At 42.7% G+C, this 21150-nt stretch overlaps 1 protein-coding gene across 2 annotated transcripts in view; it reads right to left on the bottom strand.

Moving 5' to 3' along the window:
- Nucleotides 1-2990: 2990 nt before the first annotated feature.
- Nucleotides 2991-21150, bottom strand: part of maml3 (mastermind-like transcriptional coactivator 3) — a 172731-nt gene continuing 154571 nt past the window's right edge. For both annotated transcript variants that reach the window (XM_017464311.3, XM_047154003.2), the window contains exons 3-5: nucleotides 14773-15036; nucleotides 11808-11892; nucleotides 2991-7484 (exon numbers count right to left, since the gene is read on the bottom strand). In XM_017464311.3, coding sequence (XP_017319800.1) covers nucleotides 6523-7484; nucleotides 11808-11892; nucleotides 14773-15036 — 1311 coding nt within the window. In that variant the 3' untranslated portion in view covers nucleotides 2991-6522. The remainder of the gene's footprint in view (nucleotides 7485-11807; nucleotides 11893-14772; nucleotides 15037-21150) is intronic.

Genomic DNA, 21150 nt, shown 5'->3' with positions numbered 1-21150 from the left:
TGCAATTTCGCCAATTCAACTACATTTTGGCAAAGAAGCATGCAAATTGCGTTGCAAAATTTCGAAGGAAAAAAAAAAAACCTGCAGCAAAATCAAGCATTTTTGGCTGCAACAATAACAAAAAAACTCCACGAAATCCTGTATGGACTGCATGATATCAATATTGTGATCAATTATGCTACACAAGTTATGCTCCAAACCAAACTAAGAATTCACGCAAGATTTACACACGTTTTGGTAACGCTGATGTTCAATTGTAAGTGTGTGTGTATTGATAAATGCAAATCGCCTGTAAATTACCAAGCGTGTTCACAACATTCATTAACACCCACGAAACTCCATAAAAGGCAAAGCTCACAGAGCGCTGAAAACAACAGAACGCTGACTAAACGGTGAAAGAGTAAACATAACCTAAACATGGTGTCGGGTTAAATTTCCATTAAAGCGGCTCAGACTAACGCTTCCTCCTGTTATACTCAGCATTTCTTTTGTCCTGTTTGAATGGGAGGTAATATTTGTCTTGATTTTATAGATTTGTTTTCAGTTGTCTTCATTCATATAATATTTTATGATTTCCATGAGCTGGAAGCTGTACTCATCAAGATTAAAAGAAAAAAGGCTTGTAATATTTCACTTAATATAATGAATCTAGAATATATGAAAGTTTTTGAATTAAATTACGGAAAAAAAGGAACTTTTCCACGATAGAAATTTTTTTTTCAGATGCACCTCTATACTGTGAAGTGCATCTTAATTTCAGCTTAATTTCAAATCCATTGTGGAGGGAAAATAACGAAATTTGTGTCACTGTCCAAATATTTAAGGACCCAACGCTATATCATGATAGATATGGTAGAAATGTCTTCAAGTATCATCATGAGATATTTTCATCAAATGAATGAATCAAATCCTTTCAAACTGATGCATGTATTTTGACATGTGATTGTACTTATTATTTTATTTATTTGACAGTTTTACAATTCACCTTTTAAAACTATTAAACCAGTTAGAAACTGTGGTAGATTTGTGGTCAATTTTTAATCGCATGCTTTGGCAAAACAATTTCCCTCTTGATTTTCCACACCAGCAAAGCTACATATTTCTACTTTATTTGTACCTTTTTTAACCCCTTGATATGACAATACTTTAACTTTTTACAAAGAAAACAGCGGCCAGAATGAAAGTGAACGAAATTCTTGCCTGGCAGAAAATCTCATTCACTGAAGGGGAAAGGACGCAGGGAAGGAAGGAGGCATATGTTTTTGTTAGTGGTTACTTTTGCTTTGTGGCACGTAAAATGTTTTTTAATGAACTTTGACCTGTGAATTCAGCCAGCCTGAGTCTTGTGGGGCGATAAAAATCCAGAATCACACGTCATGCAACTCGACAGTATCCTGTGATCATTTAATCAGTATACCAACAACAAAAAAAGAAGCGGTCTGGTTAGATCTGAGTGAGGAAATTAAAATAAGTTAAGTGTATGCAAAATGTTTAATGTGCTTTTAGTTTTTATAAAAATGTTTTGCATTTGTTTCAACAGATAAAGCACAGGGTGGGTTATGCCATGCGTCACCTTGCAATCTCTTTTTTTTTATTATTATTTTAAATAAACCATATTTGTTCCTATTCGTGCTGACAAGTTAATTAATTTATTTCGTTTCCTTTCACCGTGTTTTTGGTCAAAAAGTAAGTTAATTAACGGCAGAGGGAGAGCTGGTACTTTTCTAACATTGTTTGTCAATGATGTGATTATTTGTGCCTTTTGTGTTGCTTAGCAGCTGTGCTTGTTATGAAACATGCTTTACTATGATGGTGATGGGTCCTGTTAATAAATAAGGAATAAAAGACTTTGTGCGCTGTTAGAAAAATAATCAATGACGAGGTTGTGTGACGTGGCCTGACTCAAAGCTGCAGATGACTATTTTCCAGTCTTCATATCACAGATTTCCATTCATGCACTTGTTTTAATCAGTTATTGTTTCAATAGTAACAGCTCGATCACATGGACTTGTATAGCCAATAACCTAAACCTAATAATAAATGGAAATGAAGAAAACATGTTTAAAATGTATAATTGTTGATATGGCGCAGCTGTATTATGGAAGGAGTCTCCAGTATCAATACTTTGTAACAGTCAGTGAGTTTTCAGCCATGGGAGAGTGTTCAGGAGAGAGGATTCATATCCACTGGAGTTTTAGATTATAGTTCAGTAAAGTATTTGTACTTCTGGTATTCATTTCGGTTTGAACTTCAATGTAAATCCAGATTAAAACATGTCTGGGCGTGCAGTTAATAAGACCCCCCAAAAAATGCTACCAATAAACCACAAAGCACAAAGTCCTCGGTCCTGAAGATTTTCCCATGGTCATCGTTTGACTGTTACACAGAGCAGACGCTGCAGAATCTATCCATAAATGCTAAATAACCATCTCCTTACATCTTCACCACATCATCAATGACAGGTTTTTAATTTATTGACGTGGGATGTCTGACATAACGGTCTCTGTGTAAGCTGAAATGAAAATGGATGCATTAATATAAAAATGTGCTTTATATTACAGTCGACATGACTGTCAGATCTGCTGTCATAGAACACCAACACCGTTTGACCAATCAGAATCTATTTTTTATTTAATGAAAAGTTATGCATCCCCCAACTGTATGTCAGTAAGCTTTATCAAGTAGCACCGGACCTTTTAAAATATATAAGGTATTTAAAAATTTATTTATTTTTTTTAGAGCAAAATAAAAGTAAAATTAAAAGCTCAGACTTTCTTAAATGTTATTAAATAGCTCCAAAATTAAAATGTCATACCTTGGTATCAGCGTTAATTAAAATATAATGCCATTTATAAAAAAATGACTTCTCAAATGTAATTGTTTTCATACCGCTCATATTCACGACCTTGCTTTTTAGCTGTATGTGGAACAAGTCAAGAAGGGCACATTTCATTTAATAGGATCAGCGAGAAAACTCTCTCTTTATTGTATTTTTCTGGAAAAAAAAAACCTTCTTCCTTTTTGTAAGTCTCTGGTGTTAACATTTTCGTAACTATGTACACGGGAAGAAAGTAGAAGCACTGCATTAGGTACAGCTCGAAATCCTACTAGAGAAAACAAAACAAAAAAAACCCTTTGAAATAAAAATCAGAGAAAGTTTACATTACCCATTAGTAGTAAGACATTGTCTGAAGTGCAATGGTATAGCTCGGATGAGTTTAAAAGTGGAAAAATGAAATAAAAATACTCTATCTTAAACAGTTATATCTTTACAGAAAGTAGAGACACATTTTCTGGTGTATTTAAAGCAGTAGAAACATATTTACATATAGCCGTTCTCATATATTTATTTATTTATATTTATATTTATATATATATATATTTATATATATATATAATATTTGTATAGAATCTTTTTCATCACATATATATAATCAGCACCAGTACAAAATAAAAGGCGAAAAAGACAACATCGATGACTGACTGAAATGACAAACAGAAAAACGACACGTTGTGTATGACTTGGTCCCGGAAACGTTGAGATATTAGAAGGACGATGGACAGAGCGGGCCACACCTCCCCGATCACGGTTATTACAATAGCAAGAGCAATACTGTAAGACTTTCACTCTCTGAAAGACTGCAGACGCGGCGGATGGTTCCTCCTTCCGATAACAACAACGACATGAAATAAAAATAGACGCGGTCATCGTATTACATTCCTCAGAGATTTAAGACAATCAGGCTAGAGTGAAAGATTTACTAGGTCACTGAATAAGGGACTGATCGGCAATGATTTTTTTTTTTTTTTTCCTTTTTGTAGGACATTTTATCAGCAATAAAGAAAATGAAACACTGAATTCATAAATCATCATGACTGTGCTTGTGATTGTAGTTTATTTGTTAACATTGTTAGTAACTCATATACATCCCGAATAAATTACTATTAAATTGTTATGACTTATGAATCTGTGAAAAGCACGACTTCTGATAGTCAGTTTGACAATATATTGTAAAAGTGAAAACACGCCATATTATTATCGGGGACTTTTAAATTATTGTCGCTAGCCTTAAATGTCATTTATCTTAGCTGTGGACGTGGCTGATTGTGATTACACAATATCACGTGCAGAGTGCACATTTATAATGCCATTAAAAGCAGTCCGTACAGGATTTCTGCGTTTTTTTTTTTGTGGTTTGTTTTTTTTGGTTTTTCTTGTGATTGTTGTGGCCAAAATGCTTCATTTAGCTGCGTTTTTGTTTCTTCTTCACAATTTGCAATTGCAATTTTTCAGAAAACTACTTGAATTGGAGAATTTGCACTCGCGTGAACTTGCTTTGCACGGTCTTTCACAGTGATGTTTGTTTGTAAATGAGACCTTTTAGCTGTACTCATGTTCGACGTACGTGAATCGAAGAGGGGTTTGGCTAAATGCGTGTGGTGATGAGATCACACTCAATCAGTCTTGGCCCAAATCTGAGGTAATTTTGAAAAATCGCAAGCTCCACCGAATATTGCCGAGTTTACTTGATTTTGCATTGATTTCTGCTATCGCAAAATCACGAAATCCTGGAGGGACTGTAGAATATCATTATCTTGAAAATTTATATCAACACTAGTAACAAATTCATTCATTCATCCATCAGTAATCACTTAATCCTGTTCAGATGCATGGTGGGAAAACATCTTGGAAAGTCCATTCACACACTAGGGGTAATTTAGTATAGCCAATCCTCCTGTTTTTTTTTTCTTTCGAGGTTGCACGTATCGGACAACCTGGAAGAAACCTACACGACCATGGGAGAACATGCGAAACACCACCTAGACCGAAACCTGAGCTCAGGGTCGATGTAACATCAATATCACTGCTTAAATCACTTTTTCATTTAGAAAGGTTTGGTAATAAATAAGCGTTCTTATGATCATTGGTACAAATGACAACTTTCATCTACACTTGCCATTTCACCAGCTTTGATCTGTAATTACTTTGCAATTGATGTTTCCATGATATCCTAAAGTTGATAATAGTTAAGAAACTTAAAATAATGACATTAAAAGATCTCTGACAGTCAGTTGTTACATGCTTTATCGGACATTATTGGAGTTTCTTACAAATACGATCATTTTCAATTTTATGAAGCATTATAAGCACAGTTATAAAGTTTTATGAATGTAGCCTTCATGCACCGCGTCTTCTCCAAACAATCTTTTCTCCCTTCCCAGGTTGGCCATAAAGTATGTACTGACAGTAACTGATGGCTTTTTGCTTGGAATGAAGGCAGGCAGTGACGCTGTGTCAAACCCGATAGAACAAACACAACACATCAAGAACCTGTTTTACATGAACAATTCAATTCAAGGGTGTGAAAATTTTTATCTGATACATAACATCAGATTACAGTTGATCAGAAGAAAAGTACTACCCAAGCTCTTAGTCCTCGACTGCTCAGCTTTAGGCTTTGAATAAAAGCATCTGGTAAATGAATAATAGGAAAGAAATGATCTTTAGTTATGTCAAATGATTCGTCATGTATTTTTTTTTTTCTCCTGAACATAGAAAGCGAACAGACAAGTGATCATTCCTGTTTTCCCATTGCTATGTGAAAGCCTGAACTGCCACAAGTCACTTGTGGAAGCTGTTGCATTCGAAGGTTGGATCTGAAATTTGTGTTTGGCTGCACGTTGCTAAAGAGGACTGTGAGTTTCTGGCCCATGTGGGAGACGACGCTATGCTTGTGTTCCTAGCTGCCATATGAGAAAACATAATGTCCTCCAGCCTTCATATTTTAGGTGGAGAGACAAATTTGTAGCTGCCAAGTCTCTTCGATTAGATAAAGCACACAAACACTGGTGATGCATGTGCTGAGAGTAAAGACTGCGAGGTGTTTCGCTGTGATGTTTGCAGAAAGAACGCAGGGAAAGTGGAACTGCTGGCTCTTTGAATCACTATCAGAGCAAAGGGATTTAATGGTGAGGTGATGGTGCTGTTGTATTTTTAATTATTTTATTTTATTTTTTTACAAATCTCTCTCTCTCTCACTCTCTCTCTTTCACACACACACACACACACACACACACTTCAGAATTAATTATTGACTAAACAGACAGAGTTGAGAGCAAAACCAACATCTGATCTAAACACTGGGCAAAAATCTTTCTATTTCACAAGTAATTTAGGTTTTACACTGTGTCGTCCCTAGAAAAGTCTGGAAAAGATGACGAAGAAAAGATGATGAAGGGCGCAGGACGAAGTCTAAAGAGACTTGGCTTCTAGCTAGAATCGGATCTTAGAGATTGTTGGTTTAAATATAGTGACATCACACATACAATACACAACATGTAATAATCTCCCCATTATATTAAATGGAAACAATAAACAAAACTTTTTGAAACAAAACCAAGAACGAACACACCGTCTAGAAATGATTTTCATTTTTCTTTTTCAAAAACAAAAACAAAAAAACAACACTTTTCTGGCCCATCCCAAAGGAACCCCCACCCCCAAAACATTTTCCACATTGGCTATTGGCTGGGGAAAAATTCCTCCATCCAACCGTCCGTCGAGTCCAGCTCTGCACTGTCTGACAGGCCAAACGGGACCCCACTTCCGGTCCCTGACTGGCCAACATAACTGTAAGCCAAGTCTTGGCTTGGTGTCCGTTGGTAGCCTTGTGTCTGCCCGCTTGGCATATAGGCCCCTCCACCTGGTCCGGCCCCTGCCATGGCCTGCGTGGAACCCTGTCCAAAAGCAGCCATGTTGGGCACGGCCTGACCCATACCCGACATTGCCATTCCACGCGGTTGATTGGTCCTTGGTTGGCCTGCCATGTGAGGCATCATGGGTCCGCCCATGCTTGCTGGGTTTATGGCTCGTGGGTCTACCATGCCCTGGCCACCCATCCCTTGGCTGAAATGCTGCTTGGGCATCCTTGGTGGCTGCCCACCTTGCATGGCGTATGCAGGGTTACTGTTAAACGCCACCATGTCGTTTGTAGTCCTTCCACTCATGGCCTGCATATTCTGCTGCTGGGGCCATCCCTGACCTCCACCTCCCATCATGCTTTGCAGTCTTTGAGCCTGGGCTTTGACCATTGGCTGCCCAGCTGGCTTCATCTGCTGTTGAGAGAGGGCAGGGTTCATCATCATACCCTGTCCATATCCGCTTCCAGCTCCTCCTCCCACAATTCCCTGTCCCCCCGTGCCTGCAGGTCTCTGTGCCATGGCCATGCTAGCCTGGTTGGGGTGATGCTGCGGCTGGAGCATCTGACCCATTCCCGAATTCATGCCCTGGTACATGGCTGCCTGTGTTCCTGCCTGGCTTCCATAGGCCATGCCCATCTCGCCCTGAGTGGGCATGGGACCAGGGTTTTGAACTGGTGCCATCTGTAGCATGCCTTGGTTCTGCTGCTGTTGCTGCTGTAGGAGGCGGGCGTTCCTCATGCTCTGAAGCGCCTGGTTCCTTGCTGCCATCTCCTGCTGTGTGCCTAGCCAAGCACAGAAAAACATTACGTCATGTTTAGAGGAATATTAAATTAATATTTCAAACAAATATCATTATCTCTGAATTGAAAGCTCCTGGGGTTCAATTAAAGCTCAACTGTATAACACTATACGTTTAGCAATGTGTTAAAATTCCTCAATAAGTAAAGAAACAGAAAACCAAGATTAGTAATTCAACTCTGCATGAAACACACAGGCACACGCACGGCAAATCAGCAGCGCAGCCGTGTAATGCGATGCATGGTGCGTCTCTATTCATTTGGAAAGGCTCCATCAATCCTGATAGTCCATTCCAAGGCAGACTGAAATTGTGCAGGGAAATTTGGGAGGAGGGCAAGTTGCCATGACAACAGGCAATGTGAGGGAGAAAGTTCAGTGCTGCCAATAAATATATAAAGAAATAAACAATCAAATAAGCAAACAGAGGCAGTTGATGTTTTAAAAAGAGGATGCTGAGGGGAATGAGCACAGGCTGGAATTGAGCCTAGTGATAAACTCCACTTTCATTGTAGAAGAGAGAGAGAGAGAGAGAGAGAGAGAGTGTGTGTGTGTGTGTGTGTGTGTGTGTGTGTGTGTGTTTGTGTTGTGGATTTGACTGGTGCACTATACAGTAAAATTAATTCTAGCTTTCACTAAGTTGGGTTTCACCAGTTTTGGTGAACCATTTTGCTTTACCCCTTTAAATATCAGCTTATTCACTTAATCGTCTTGAAGTGTATTATTCAGGAACTACAATGAAAACAGGAATGTATTCATGGGAGTGTGGAATGTCAGGACCAAGGTCTTAAGAATTTAACAGGTTAAAATTGCGTAGTTGTACGTCTACTCTGGGGCTAACTCAGTTGTAGAAGATGTTTAGTGGATTCAACTCAAGACGGCATAAAATGATGTAAACCAATCAAACATATTGAAACTGTTGAGTCTTTTGCTTGTATTAATTACTTTATACAACGGAGGAGATTATGCTTTAATTATGAATAGTTACTAAACTGGCAAATGTTCTAGAATCCTGACCAAACCGGCCAATGTTCCAATAAAAGAGGTGTGGTCTCTGTAAGCGTCAGTCTCAGTGAATGTGGTGGGGTCTTTGTACTGGTTAGTTTCAGTTAGTCTCTTTATCTGTCAGTCCCAGTAAAGGTGCATGGGCTCTGTGCCTGTCAGTCCTAGTGAAGAGACATGGGCTCTGTGCCTGTCAGTCCCAGTGAAGGATGCAAGGGCTCTGTACCCCACAGTCCCAGTGAAGGAGGCATAGGCTCTGTGTCCTGTCAGTCCCATTGACGTGGCATGGGCACTGTACCTATCAGTCCCAGTGATAAGGCATGGGCTCTGTGCCCTTCAGTCCCAATGACGGGGCATGGGCTCTGTGCCTGTCAGTCCCAGTGAAGGGGCTGCGGCCTCTGTGCCTGTCAGTCCTGGTGAAGAGACATGGGCTCTGTGTCTGTCAGTCCCATTGAAGGGGCATGGGTTCTGTGCCTGTCAGTCCCAGTGAAGAGACATGGGCTCTGTGCCTGTCAGTCTCAGTGAAGAGACATGGGCTCTGTGTCTGTCAGTCCCAGTGAAGGATGCGTGGGCTCTGTACCCCTCAGTCCCAGTGAAGGAGGCGTGGGCTCTGTACCCCTCAGTCCCAGTGAAGGAGGCGTGGGCTCTGTACCCCTCAGTCCAAGTGAACGAGGCGTGGGTTCTGTGCCTGTCAGTTCCAGTGATGGGACATGAGCTCTGTGCCTGTCAGTCCCATTGAAGGGGCATGGGTTCTGTGCCTGTCAGTCCCATTGAAGGGGCATGGGTTCTGTGCCTGTCAGTCCCAGTGAAGAGACATGGGCTCTGTGTCTGTCAGTCCCAGTGAAGAGACATGGGCTCTGTGCCTGTCAGTCCCAGTGAAGAGACATGGTCTCTGTGTCTGTCAGTCCCAGTGAAGAGACATGGGCTCTGTGTCTGTCAGTCCCAGTGAAGAGACATGGGTTCTGTGCCTGTCAGTCCCAGTGAAGAGACATGGTCTCTGTGTCTGTCAGTCCCAGTGAAGAGACATGGGCTCTGTGTCTGTCAGTCCCAGTGAAGAGACATGGGTTCTGTGCCTGTCAGTCCCAGTGAAGAGACATGGGCTCTGTGCCTGTCAGTCTCAGTGTAGAGACATGGGCTCTGTGTCTGTCAGTCCCAGTGAAGGATGCGTGGGCTCTGTACCCCTCAGTCCCAGTGAAGGATGCGTGGGCTCTGTACCCCTCAGTCCCAGTGAAGGAGGCATGGGCTCTGTACCCCACAGTCCCAGTGAAGGAGGCGTGGGCTCTGTACCCCTCAGTCCAAGTGAAGGAGGCTTGGGCTCTGTACCCCTCAGTCCCAGTGAACGAGGCGTGGGCTCTGTGCCTGTCAGTTCCAGTGATGGGACATGAGCTCTGTGCCTGTCAGTCCCATTGAAGGGGCATGGGTTCTGTGCCTGTCAGTCCCAGTGAAGAGGCGTGGGCTCTGTGCCTGTCAGTCCCAGTGAAGAGGCGTGGGCTCTGTGCCTGTCAGTCTCAGTGAAAGGGCATGGGCTTTGTGCCCTGTCCATCCCACTGAAGGAGGTGTGGGCTCTGTACTCATCAGTCCCAGTAAAGGGGCTGTGGCCTCTGTACCTGGCAGTCCTATTGAATGAGGCGTGACCTCTCATTCCTTAAATCTAACACTTTTTTAGTACTAAAATTGAACTCTTTGCACAAAAATAAATCACACTACACCAAACCAAAATCAAAAGGCTGTTGTCTAGTGTGTTTCGTACATCAGAGTGTTGCTCACATGTCAAGATGCACTGTAACCATACTGTCTCAGATGGACATATACACACCCCAAAAACTCTCTTAAGTGAAGACGTGGTCCAAAACTATATCAACAGTGTGTAGGCCTGATTACTCCTGTAGTGTATAACAATGTTGTCCAGATTTTAGACAGTGACGTCAGTGTGGCTTTACTCTAAAGCCTATCCTGATTACGGTGTAAGGACTGGACAGAGATGCTCATTTGCAGCTGACTTCAACATTGTGCATCGTTCAATAAACCTGAAAATGTCTAATGTGTGACAGACACACACACACAATCCCCAAGTCCCATTCCCACTGATGGCTCTGACTAAGAGGGTATTTCCCACCGGATCTACATCTAACATGGTTTCCATGGCAACGTGACAGAACAATCAATAGACACACTTCCCTTCAGGGTATGTATGTGTTTGTGTGTATGGGTTTGGGGCGGGGGATGTGCTTTACATTTCATACAGTTTTCCTGATGTGTTTGCTTCTGTATATGCTCACATGCGTAAATGTGCATGAGTGCTTGTCTACGTGTTAAGGGAGTAGAAGTGTGACAGAGTGTGCGCGAGTATTTGTGCTCTCTCATTAGCTCAGGAGGAGGCAGGAGCAGTCGGTGCACTTGACAAAGTAGTAATTTGGAAACTAAAAGAGTGAATGATTTGCTGTGAGAAGAGTGAAATAAACAAAGGAACTCTGCAATGAAGAGAGCAATGGAACACACACAGGAGCCAACAGAACAAACTTCCCTATGTCATGTTCTCCTTTCAGTCAAAAAGCACTGGCTAAATTACCTTTGTCCTTTGATGCAGTGAAAAGGTGCAGAGTAAAAATATATATTTGAAATATGCTGTGCTTTATTCTATATTATTCTGTTCAGACTAAACAGCATGTGTCCTAATAGTGATATTACATGAAAGTAGTTAATTTCCAATCGACACATAACCGTAGTCTCTCTGTTTTTCCCCAAATAGTATTCTATTGGACTTATAATACACTAAATACTGTAGATTGTACAGTGCCATTATGTTATGCCCTATGTAGTGAGCACATGTAGTGAAAAGGGTAACCAATTTGTACTCACCCTGGGCTTTTCTGTGTAAAGATGAATTGAAGATGGTGCATAAGTAGCATAAGAATAGTCAAATTTAGGTCAATATCAGTGACAACAAATCATTAATGTGGCTAAATTTAAATTAAAAAATAAAAAAGAAAAGAAAAGAAATGGAAACATTCAAATTTAGGACAAAATGGCACTGCTTCTTTGTGAATTTTTTGTTGTTGTTGTTGTTGTTGAAAAACTAATTAAAAGTGAAACAGTTTTCATCTTCCATATAAATGCATGGTGTAGTGCATGTAGTGTATCTTCTCAAGGAATTTCACAGCCCTAAAACACATCTGCTGATTACCTGTATTAAAAACCCAGAGAGTTTATGTACTAAACACATAGAAGTGGGTGTGTATGCGCTTCACTGACAACGGATGAAATACGTGGAATGTGATTGTGTAACTGCGCATGTCTTTGTTTCTTACCCTGAAACTGTTGGAGAGGATACGGGTTTCTCTGTGCTTGACTCATCTGCCTTGGGAGATGCTGCTGCTGCTGCTGCTGCTGTAACTGCAAATAAACACACTGTTAGTGCACACACACTTCAAGCACACAACCTCACAACTGCAGCTACAGATTAAAGTGCACAAAAGAGGAGCAGGAGAGCTCATGCGAGGGTACCGCTTAAACCATAATGCTAATGTAAATTCAGGAAAATGGTACAGATCCTTGGAGAAGTGGGCTAATTTTAATTCGTGTTTCTCTGAGCGTGTGCTGTGTCGGTTAGCGAAACAGAACCATTTACGCCCAGTAACAGAGGTGTGTGATCACCGTCCAATATCAGTTAAGAGTCTCTTTAGCAGCATATTCTCAGAGATAGAAGAGAGAGGAAATTAAAACAGCAGGTGGTGTGTGTGTGTGTGTGTGTATGTGTGTGTGTGAGCACATTTGCTAACACATTACTTTGATCTGTCTCACTTTAAGTGTGCTTAAGTAGATAGTCTTTTGTTAAAACATTACCAACATATAATAAAAAAAAAAGTAGTCAATTGGGTGTATTTACGGATAAAATATGTAAAAGGTAAGCAGTAGCAATAAGAAAACGTAGAGATAAATATTCCAACAACAAAAAAATGCCACTACGGTCTTTTCTGTACATCGACTGCAACAGTGTTTGTACGCTAACATTTCTGTTGTGTATTTCAGCAGTTTGGATCTCAACTGGACCAGACTAGGAGATTAAAATGCAGAAAGTCTACAGTGGGTGAAACACACAAGGAATACTGCTCTTTTTACTCTCATAGCCAAATTGAGACCAATTTGGAATTTGTGGAATCAGTAAAATGTTGAATATTCTGTAATCTAAAGCCGTCACGAAACCCTGTGTAGCTGTGTGTTTTCGCGGGTCACGTGTCAGTCCTGTTCCTGCTTTTTCAGTTCCTGCTTGGGAGCTTGTTTGCTTTAACCTCATTATCACTCGGTTTTAATCAATTTTACTGCAGATCAGAGCCAAAACAAAACACAAGACAGTGTCGCTATCCAGATGCGTCCTTGGTTGTTCGACAAACCAAATTAAAGTCCTGAATTCTGAGTCAGTATGTTTACATGGACAACAATAATCCGATATTAACCCGATTAAGACGATACTCTGATTAAGAAACTAGCACGTAAACAGCAATTTTTAATTACCTTAATCCGATTAAAGTCATACTCGAAGTAAACACAAATCGAATTAAGACGTGTGGAGTATTCCTGTTTTAGTCGCATTATCGACGTGTATTACAGACATGCACACGCCTTAATCACACTATTAACGTCGTGTGAGAGTTTTCACTGCATTTTGTGACAGGACACGTTCACACACGGCAGAGCTCAACCGTTTTACGGCAAACAAGAGAGCACGGCTGCGTCCCGAACCGCGTACTTACCTGCTATAGGCCTGTAGTAGACGAAATACATGTATCTCGGCTACTATATAGTAGGTAAGTACGCGGTTTGGGACGCAGCCCACGGCTTCAAGCAGTCGTCTGTTTGCTCGTACAGCATGACAAATAATTAACCGTGCTTGACGCGTTCGTAAATTTTTTTATAAAAACACCCAAAACTGTATACGGTACCATAACGGATACGAACTGTATGTTGATATTTGAAATTCTGGAGGGACGTCGGACGGCGTGGCGCGGGGACGTAATGACGTGTGCTGGTAATCCATCTATGTTCTATAACATGTAAAACGGCTACATGAAAGGAGTATTCTAAAAGCGACTGATGTAAACACCTTAATCAGAATATTATCTTACTCGGAGTAAGGTCAATAATTAGATTACTGCTGTCCATGTAAACGTAGTCATTGTCAAGATTATATCAAGTCCCCAGCTTTGACATTGGCGTTTCTGCTCAGCGGATGCTTTTCTTTTCTCACGCCTTTCCGGGTAAACTCCAGCGACGGAAAAAAAGATTAGCAGTTTCTGAAATAGTTAAACCAGAACAGAGATCACACTTTTTCCCCATTCTGTTTGTGTAATCATTAACTGAAGCTCTTGACCTGTATCTGCATGATTTTATGCACTGTGCTGCTGCCACCTGAGTGCACTGTGGTATGAATGAGCAGGTGTACAGGTGTTCCTGTTATGGGCCAGTGAGTGTATTTCAAAAATAATCTGGTTGAATGGTGAAACATACACATTGTCTACTTTAACCGGAACACCTGTATCCAGTCAGCCAATCATATAGCAACAGCGCGATGCATAAAATCATGCAGATACAGGTCAAGATCTTGAGTTAAATTTCACATCAAACATCAGAATGAAGAAAAAGTGTAAACTCTGTGACTTTAACCGTGACATGGTTGTTAGTGTCAGATGGGCTGGTTTGAGTATTTCAAAACCCCCCAAAAAAACATACCGTGTGCGGAGTGTCTGAAACACCTTATTAATGAAAGAGATCAGAGGAGAATGTTGAGACTAGTCTGAGCTGACAGGAAGTCTATCGTAACTCTGAAGGCACAACACATCAAACCATGAGGTGGACGGGCTACACCAGCAGAAGACCACGTCAGGTTCTGCTCCTGGCAGCCACGAACAAGAATCTGAGGCTATCATGGGCACAGACTCACTGAAACTGGTGCAAGTGTGCATTTTGTTAACAATTCTAGCGACATGATGCTATTACAACTAACTAAACAAAACTGTAAAAACCAACGCCACATTAATTTCAATCTTCTCCACGCTCAAGGTGTTCCTGTACTTTTTGCACCATGTTGCAGTCACGGTTTCGGCAGCGGGATAGAAAGGAAAACCCGAGATTCCTTCGAGTACGGTTTACTTCTGATTTACGACAGCTTTCGAACGCTTTATTTCCTCAAAAAGTGACAAAATCTAGGTGGTGGCATTCTGACGCTGGTGATCTGAGGAAACATGTATGTCAGTGTGAGGTGTACATGCTGCGTACCTGCTCCGCCAGTAAGTGGTGGTGCTGCTGTCTCTGTTCCCGCAGGAGCTGAACTTTCTGCTGCTCCATCAGATGAAGCTGAACTCTCTTCTCCTGCTCCATAGCCATCATCTGCTTCATCATGGCTGCTTGCTGCTGCTGCTGGTTGCCCAGGTAACCACCTGGCCCCGCCCCGTTAGGTCCGGCCGAGGGCACAGCTCCCGGACCTCCGTGAGGGGGTTGGATGCCTGCGGCCTGGCGTGGCAACCCGACCATGCCCTGCTCCTGGAAGAGAAGAAAGAGAAGCGTGATAAGAACTCCATGAAAAAAGGCAGGTACAGAACAAGCAACCACTGAAAATAGAAACAGATAATAAAACCAGACGATTCATTCAGCACAAGCGCGCTGCCCTGAAGAAGAGATTTAAGGTCAGGATGACTTTTAGATGGAAACGATTCAACATTATTGCCATGCTGTCAAACAACCAAGCAAGCTAAAATCCCATCAACTTTTAACACTTGGATGCATTTTAGGTCAAAGCCATCCATTGAACTAAACACTACAGGTTTTTTTTTTTGCTTTTCGTCTAAAGAACATTAACTCATATTTTTAATAAGTTACAGTGATGATGTTCAGGATCATTCTGGGATAAATAACTGATCCACCAATCTAACTAAACACATTTACACCAGATGTTTAGAAACTCCACAAGGCTTTGTCTAGCTTGAATTAACTGAATCCGGCAGGAGAACAGAACACATCCTGAACATCCTGATTTTGCCAAATGACGTGACAATCTGGGTCAACAAAAGAGGTAGTTAAATGAAACGTTATCAGCCATGGCACTGTGACTGGCTCTGTGTCTGTGAACAGTCCGTACAGGATTTCACCGAGTTTTTTTTGTGATTGTTGCGGCCGAAAACGCTTGATTTTGCTGCAGCTTTTTATAAAATGCATGATGCAACATACAGTGGTTTCACAATGCAACATACAGGGGCAGTGGTTTCACTAGGGAGCAGTGGTTTCACTGGGAGGCAGTGGTTTCACTAGGGAGCAGTGGTTTCACTAGGGGGCAGTGGTTTCACTAGGGAGCAGTGGTTTCACTAGGGGGCAGTGGTTTCACTAGGGAGCAGTGGTTTCATTGGGAGGCAGTGGTTTCACTGGGAGGCAGTGGTTTCACTGGGAGGCAGTGGTTTCACTAGGGAGCAGTGGTTTCACTAGGGAGCAGTGGTTTCACTAGGGGGCAGTGGTTTCACTAGGGAGCAGTGGTTTCATTGGGAGGCAGTGGTTTCACTGGGAGGCAGTGGTTTCACTAGGGAGCAGTGGTTTCACTAGGGGGTAGTGGTTTCACTAGGAAGCAGTGGTTTCACTAGGGAGCAGTGGTTTCACTGGGAGGCAGTGGTTTCACTAGGGGGCAGTGGTTTCATTGGGAGGCAGTGGTTTCACTAGGGGGCAGTGGTTTCATTGGGAGGCAGTGGTTTCACTAGGGGGCAGTGGTTTCACTAGGGGGCAGTGGTTTCACTACGGAGCAGTGGTTTCACTGGGAGGCAGTGGTTTCACTGGGAAGCAGTGGTTTCACTAGGGGGCAGTGGTTTCATTGGGAGGCAGTGGTTTCACTAGGGAGCAGTGGTTTCACTAGGGAGGCAGTGGTTTCACTAGGGAGCAGTGGTTTCACTTGGGAGCAGTGGTTTCACTAGGGGGCAGTGGTGTCACTAGGGGGCAGTGGTTTCATTGGGAGGCAGTGGTTTCATTACGGAGCAGTGGTTTCACTAGGGGGCAGTGGTTTCACTAGGGGGCAGTGGTTTCATTGGGAGGCAGTGGTTTCACTGGAGCGCAGTGGTTTAACTAGGGGTCAGTGGTTTCACTGGGAGGCAGTGGTTTCACTGGGAGGCAGTGGTTTCACTAGGGAGCAGTGGTTTCACTAGGGGGCAGTGGTTTCATTGGGAGGCAGTGGTTTCACTAGGGAGCAGTGGTTTCACTAGGGAGCAGTGGTTTCACTAGGGAGCAGTGGTTTCACTGGGAGGCAGTGGTTTCACTAGGGAGCAGTGGTTTCACTGGGAGGCAGTGGTTTCACTAGGGAGCAGTGGTTTCACTAGGGAGCAGTGGTTTCACTAGGGGGCAGTGGTTTCATCGGGAGGCAGTGGTTTCACTAGGGAGCAGTGGTTTCACTAGGAAGCAGTGGTTTCATCGGGAGGCAGTGGTTTCACTAGGAGGCAGTGGTTTCACTAGGGAGCAGTGGTTTCACTGGAGCGCAGTGGTTTCACTAGGGGGCAGTGGTTTCACTGGGAGGCAGTGGTTTCGCTAGGGAGCAGTGGTTTCACTAGGGGGCAGTGGTTTCATCGGGAGGCAGTGGTTTCACTAGGGGGCAGTGGTTTCACTGGGAGGCAGTGGTTTCACTGGGAGGCAGTGGTTTCACTAGGGAGCAGTGGTTTCACTAGGGGGCAGTGGTTTCACTAGGGAGCAGTGGTTTCATCGGGAGGCAGTGGTTTCACTAGGGGGCAGTGGTTTCACTCGGGGGCAGTGGTTTCACTAGGGGGCAGTGGTTTCACTCGGGGCAGTGGTGGCTTAACAGTTAAGGCTTTGGGTTACTGATCAGAAGGTCGGGGGTTCAAACCCCATTACTGCCAAGCTGCCACTGTTGTAGCCTTGAGCAAGGCCCTTAACCCTCTCTGCTCCAATGGTGCTGTATCATGGTTGACCCTGTGCTCTGACCCCAACTTCCTGATACGCTGGGATATACGAAGAAAAACGAATTTCACTGTGCTGTAATGTATATGTGATCAATAAAGGCTCATTATCATTATTTTGCGTTCGTTTCTGCGAAATCCTGGGGGGACTGCTTGAAGTCCAACAGCAGTGTTTCATTCTCTTACCACAGCGAATTGATAACTCAAACAATTTATTATTATTTATTAAAGAACATCATCATTTTTATCCACCCCGTTATGTTTAATGTTATATGAAACAAGTTTGTTTCTGTTATCATTTATGTTATCGCAGCTATAAACCGTTGTTCCCTCAATAGCCTCTCTCTTTTTTCTTGCTCTTGATATTAAGACATACAAATTTTTTTTGCAGCTAGTCATGTTACTGAGTAACTACAAATTACAAATGCTAAATAATGAACATCTCCTCACAGAAAAACTTCACATCAACAATTACACACATGTTTAATCCATTGATGTAGAAAGCCCACCACGTCCCTGAGCGAGTTGTAACAATGATACACCACAACGAGCTCATTACGGTAAACCTGCGATTTGCCTTGCAGCCACGACTACTGTTATAGAAAGTTATTCAACACTTTAACCAATCAGAATCCAGAATTCAACAGCACTGTGCTATAATGGAGAATGTGTAACGCATTTTCTCTGTAATAATATAATAATAATAATAATACACACTGATATCCCATAATGCACTGCGATGCAAAAAAAAAGTCCTTTTGTAGGTAATAAAGCACTGTTTTGGACTCGGTGAAATCGATCGTGAAAAAGGAGCCGCTTCATTTTTTTTTTTTTAAACAAATGGAACTGCAGAGCTACACATTAGCTTTTGCGTCTAAAAATAATTGGGGCGTTTGGCAGGAATTTTCCGGTGCTGAGGAATGGAAGGCTCGTGTTGATAACATTAGCTGACAGTAGCTGGAGAAGAAGAATGTTGGGATCCATGTCCGAATCGAAGACTTCGTGTTCACCATGCGGAATATGGTTTATCCTGGTAATAACTACTTTATAACACAGTCGTAGACATTTTACAAATGAGTCTGCCCTAAAAGCTGGCATGATAGAGTAGGAACAGTGGGATTCAGTGTTGCATGTTCCTGTGTGTGTGTGTGTGTGTGTGTGTGTGTGTGTGTGTGTTTGCTTTTTACTGTTATTGATCTATCGACTGTGCTTTAACTCCTCTCCCTCTTTCTGCCTCTAAAAGCAGACGGTTCAGATTCGTCTAGTGATCGATACGTGAACACCTCCATCGAGGCTGCAGGATCTCCTCACTTAACCAGCCAGGCTGACAAAACGAGCACAGAGCAGCGTGTGAGTGTGTGTGTGTGTGTGTGTGTGTGTGTGTGTGTGTGTGTGTGTGTGTGTGTGTGTGTGTGGACAGATGAGGGCAGCGTTGCTCTATCCTCTCTCTCTGAATCGTCATATCTCTGTTTCTCCCACCTCCATGCCTATCTGGCAGTCATGCACGCCTTCTCGCTTTTCTCCGAGTCTCTCCCTCAATATCGCTGCTTATCTCTGTCCCCACACCCCCACTTCCTCTTTTACAACCCAAACTCTGTCATCCGTACTTTCCTCTCTATCTCTCCTTCGCTTGCTCTCTCTCTCTCTCTCTCTCTCTCTCGCTCTAACTGCCCCCCTCCTTCTCCCCCCGCACACGCGACGGCTTAATCACGAGTGCTGTAATATACATCACCCTCTTCCTGCCCGCTCCATAATGTGTCTGAGAGCGAATGAGGGAGAGACAAGGAAGGTGGAGAAATGAGAAAGACAAACAATATTCAGCTGAAGAAGAGAAAAGAGAGAGAGGGGGAGAGAGAGAGAGAGAGAGAGAGGGAGGAAGGAATAAAGAGAGGACAGGAGAAAATAAAGGGTTGGAGAAAGAACGAGGGAAAGCTACAGAGGAATGACGAAAAAAGAAAAGGAAAAATTGTGCAAAACTAAAGAAGGAAGAAGAAGAGAGTAAGAAAGGGAGAGAAAGAGAGAGAGAGAGAGGCATAAACAGAAAAGGATAATGAGCTTCTTGAGTGTTTATAGATGAAATGAGGACGTGAAGTATAGAAATGAATAAACGTCTGAAAAAGCGATGGGGGGAAAAAGAAAAAATAAATAAAGCGCTGAAAGAGGAGAGAAAATAGAGACACAGGAAGACAACGACATTGAGGGAAAAGGAGAGAGAAACCACGAGAAAGAAACAGAGCAGAGAGAGAGAGAGAGAGAGAAATGGAAATTTTTTTTAAAAAAAGGAAAAAGAAGAGTGAACAAGAAAAAGGTGTGTACAAAAATAGAGAATAAAAGGGAGTGAAAGGGATAGCAGTGAGAAGACAGAGAAATGATAACAAGAAATGATACAGAACCAAAAGAGAGGAAAGTAGAGAAATAAAGGGATCAAGGAACAAGAGAGAGAGAGCAGGCGAGAGAGAGAGAGCAGGAGAGAGAGAGAGAGAGTGAGAGAGAGAGCAGGAGAGAGAGAGAGAGCAGGAGAGAGAGAGAGAGCGAGCGAGCGCGGGAGAGAGAGAGCAGGAGAGAGAGAGAGAGCAGGAGAGAGACAGAGAGCAGGAGAGAGAGAGAGAGAGCAGGAGAGAGAGAGACCAGGAGAGAGAGAGCAGGAGAGAGGGAGAGCAGGTAGCCAGGCAACAGCGGCTGTAATGTTGAGCAGATGGTGCTCATAGGAGCCATGATGGACGACGGCGGGCGGCAGCCTCTAGCAGCCGCGCTCACATACACACACACACACTCTCTCACACACACACACACGGGAGAGAGGGAGAGCGTGACACAGGGGGGAGTGTAAATAAAGTGCTGTGCCTCTTTTATTCTTTCCTCTGCCTCTTTCTCTCGCTCTTCACCTCCATGAGCCCACTAAACCCCCCCTTCCCTTTGTTTTTACTCGCTCCACCTGGTCTGTCGTTCATACAGTGGACACAGTGTTGCACACTGCAAAGCAATACACACCCCACAGTGTAACACACACACTGCACACAGGATCATATCCGCTAGATTGGGCGTTAGATCAGTGTTTCAACCCTGATAAACAGTATATACAGTATCTCACAAAAGTGAGTACACGCCTCACATTTGTGTAAATATTAGATTATATATTTTCATGTGACGACACTGAAGAAATGACACTTTGCTACAATGTAAAGTAGTGAGTGTACAGCTTGTGTAACAGTGTAAATTTGCTGTCCCATCAAAATAACTCAACACACAGCCATTAATGTCTAAACCGCTGGCAACAAACATGAGTACACCCCTAAGTGAAAATGTCCAAATTGGGCCCAAAGTGTCAATATTTTGTGTAGCCACCATTATTTTAAAGCACTGCCTTAACCCTCTTGGACATGGAGTTCACCAGAGCTTCACAGGTTGCCAATAGAGTCCTCTTCCACTCCTCCATGACGACATCACAGAGTTGGTGGAGGTTAGAAACCTTGTGCTCCTCCACTTTTCATTTGAGGATGCCCCACAGATGCTCAATAGGGTTTAGGTCTGGAAAAATGCTTGGCCAGTCCATCACCTTCACCCTCAGATTCTTTAGCAAGGCAGTGGTCATCTTTGAGGTGTGTTTGGGGTCGTTATCATGCTGGAATACTGCATACTGATCATGCTCTGCTTCAGTAAGTCACAGTACATGTTGGCATTCATGGTTCCCTCAATGAACTGTAGTTCCCCA

This window comes from Ictalurus punctatus, chromosome 3 (genome assembly GCF_001660625.3).
Source record: "Ictalurus punctatus breed USDA103 chromosome 3, Coco_2.0, whole genome shotgun sequence".
NCBI classification, from domain to species: Eukaryota; Metazoa; Chordata; class Actinopteri; order Siluriformes; family Ictaluridae; genus Ictalurus; species Ictalurus punctatus.
This window is presented reverse-complemented; position numbering and strand designations above follow the sequence as displayed.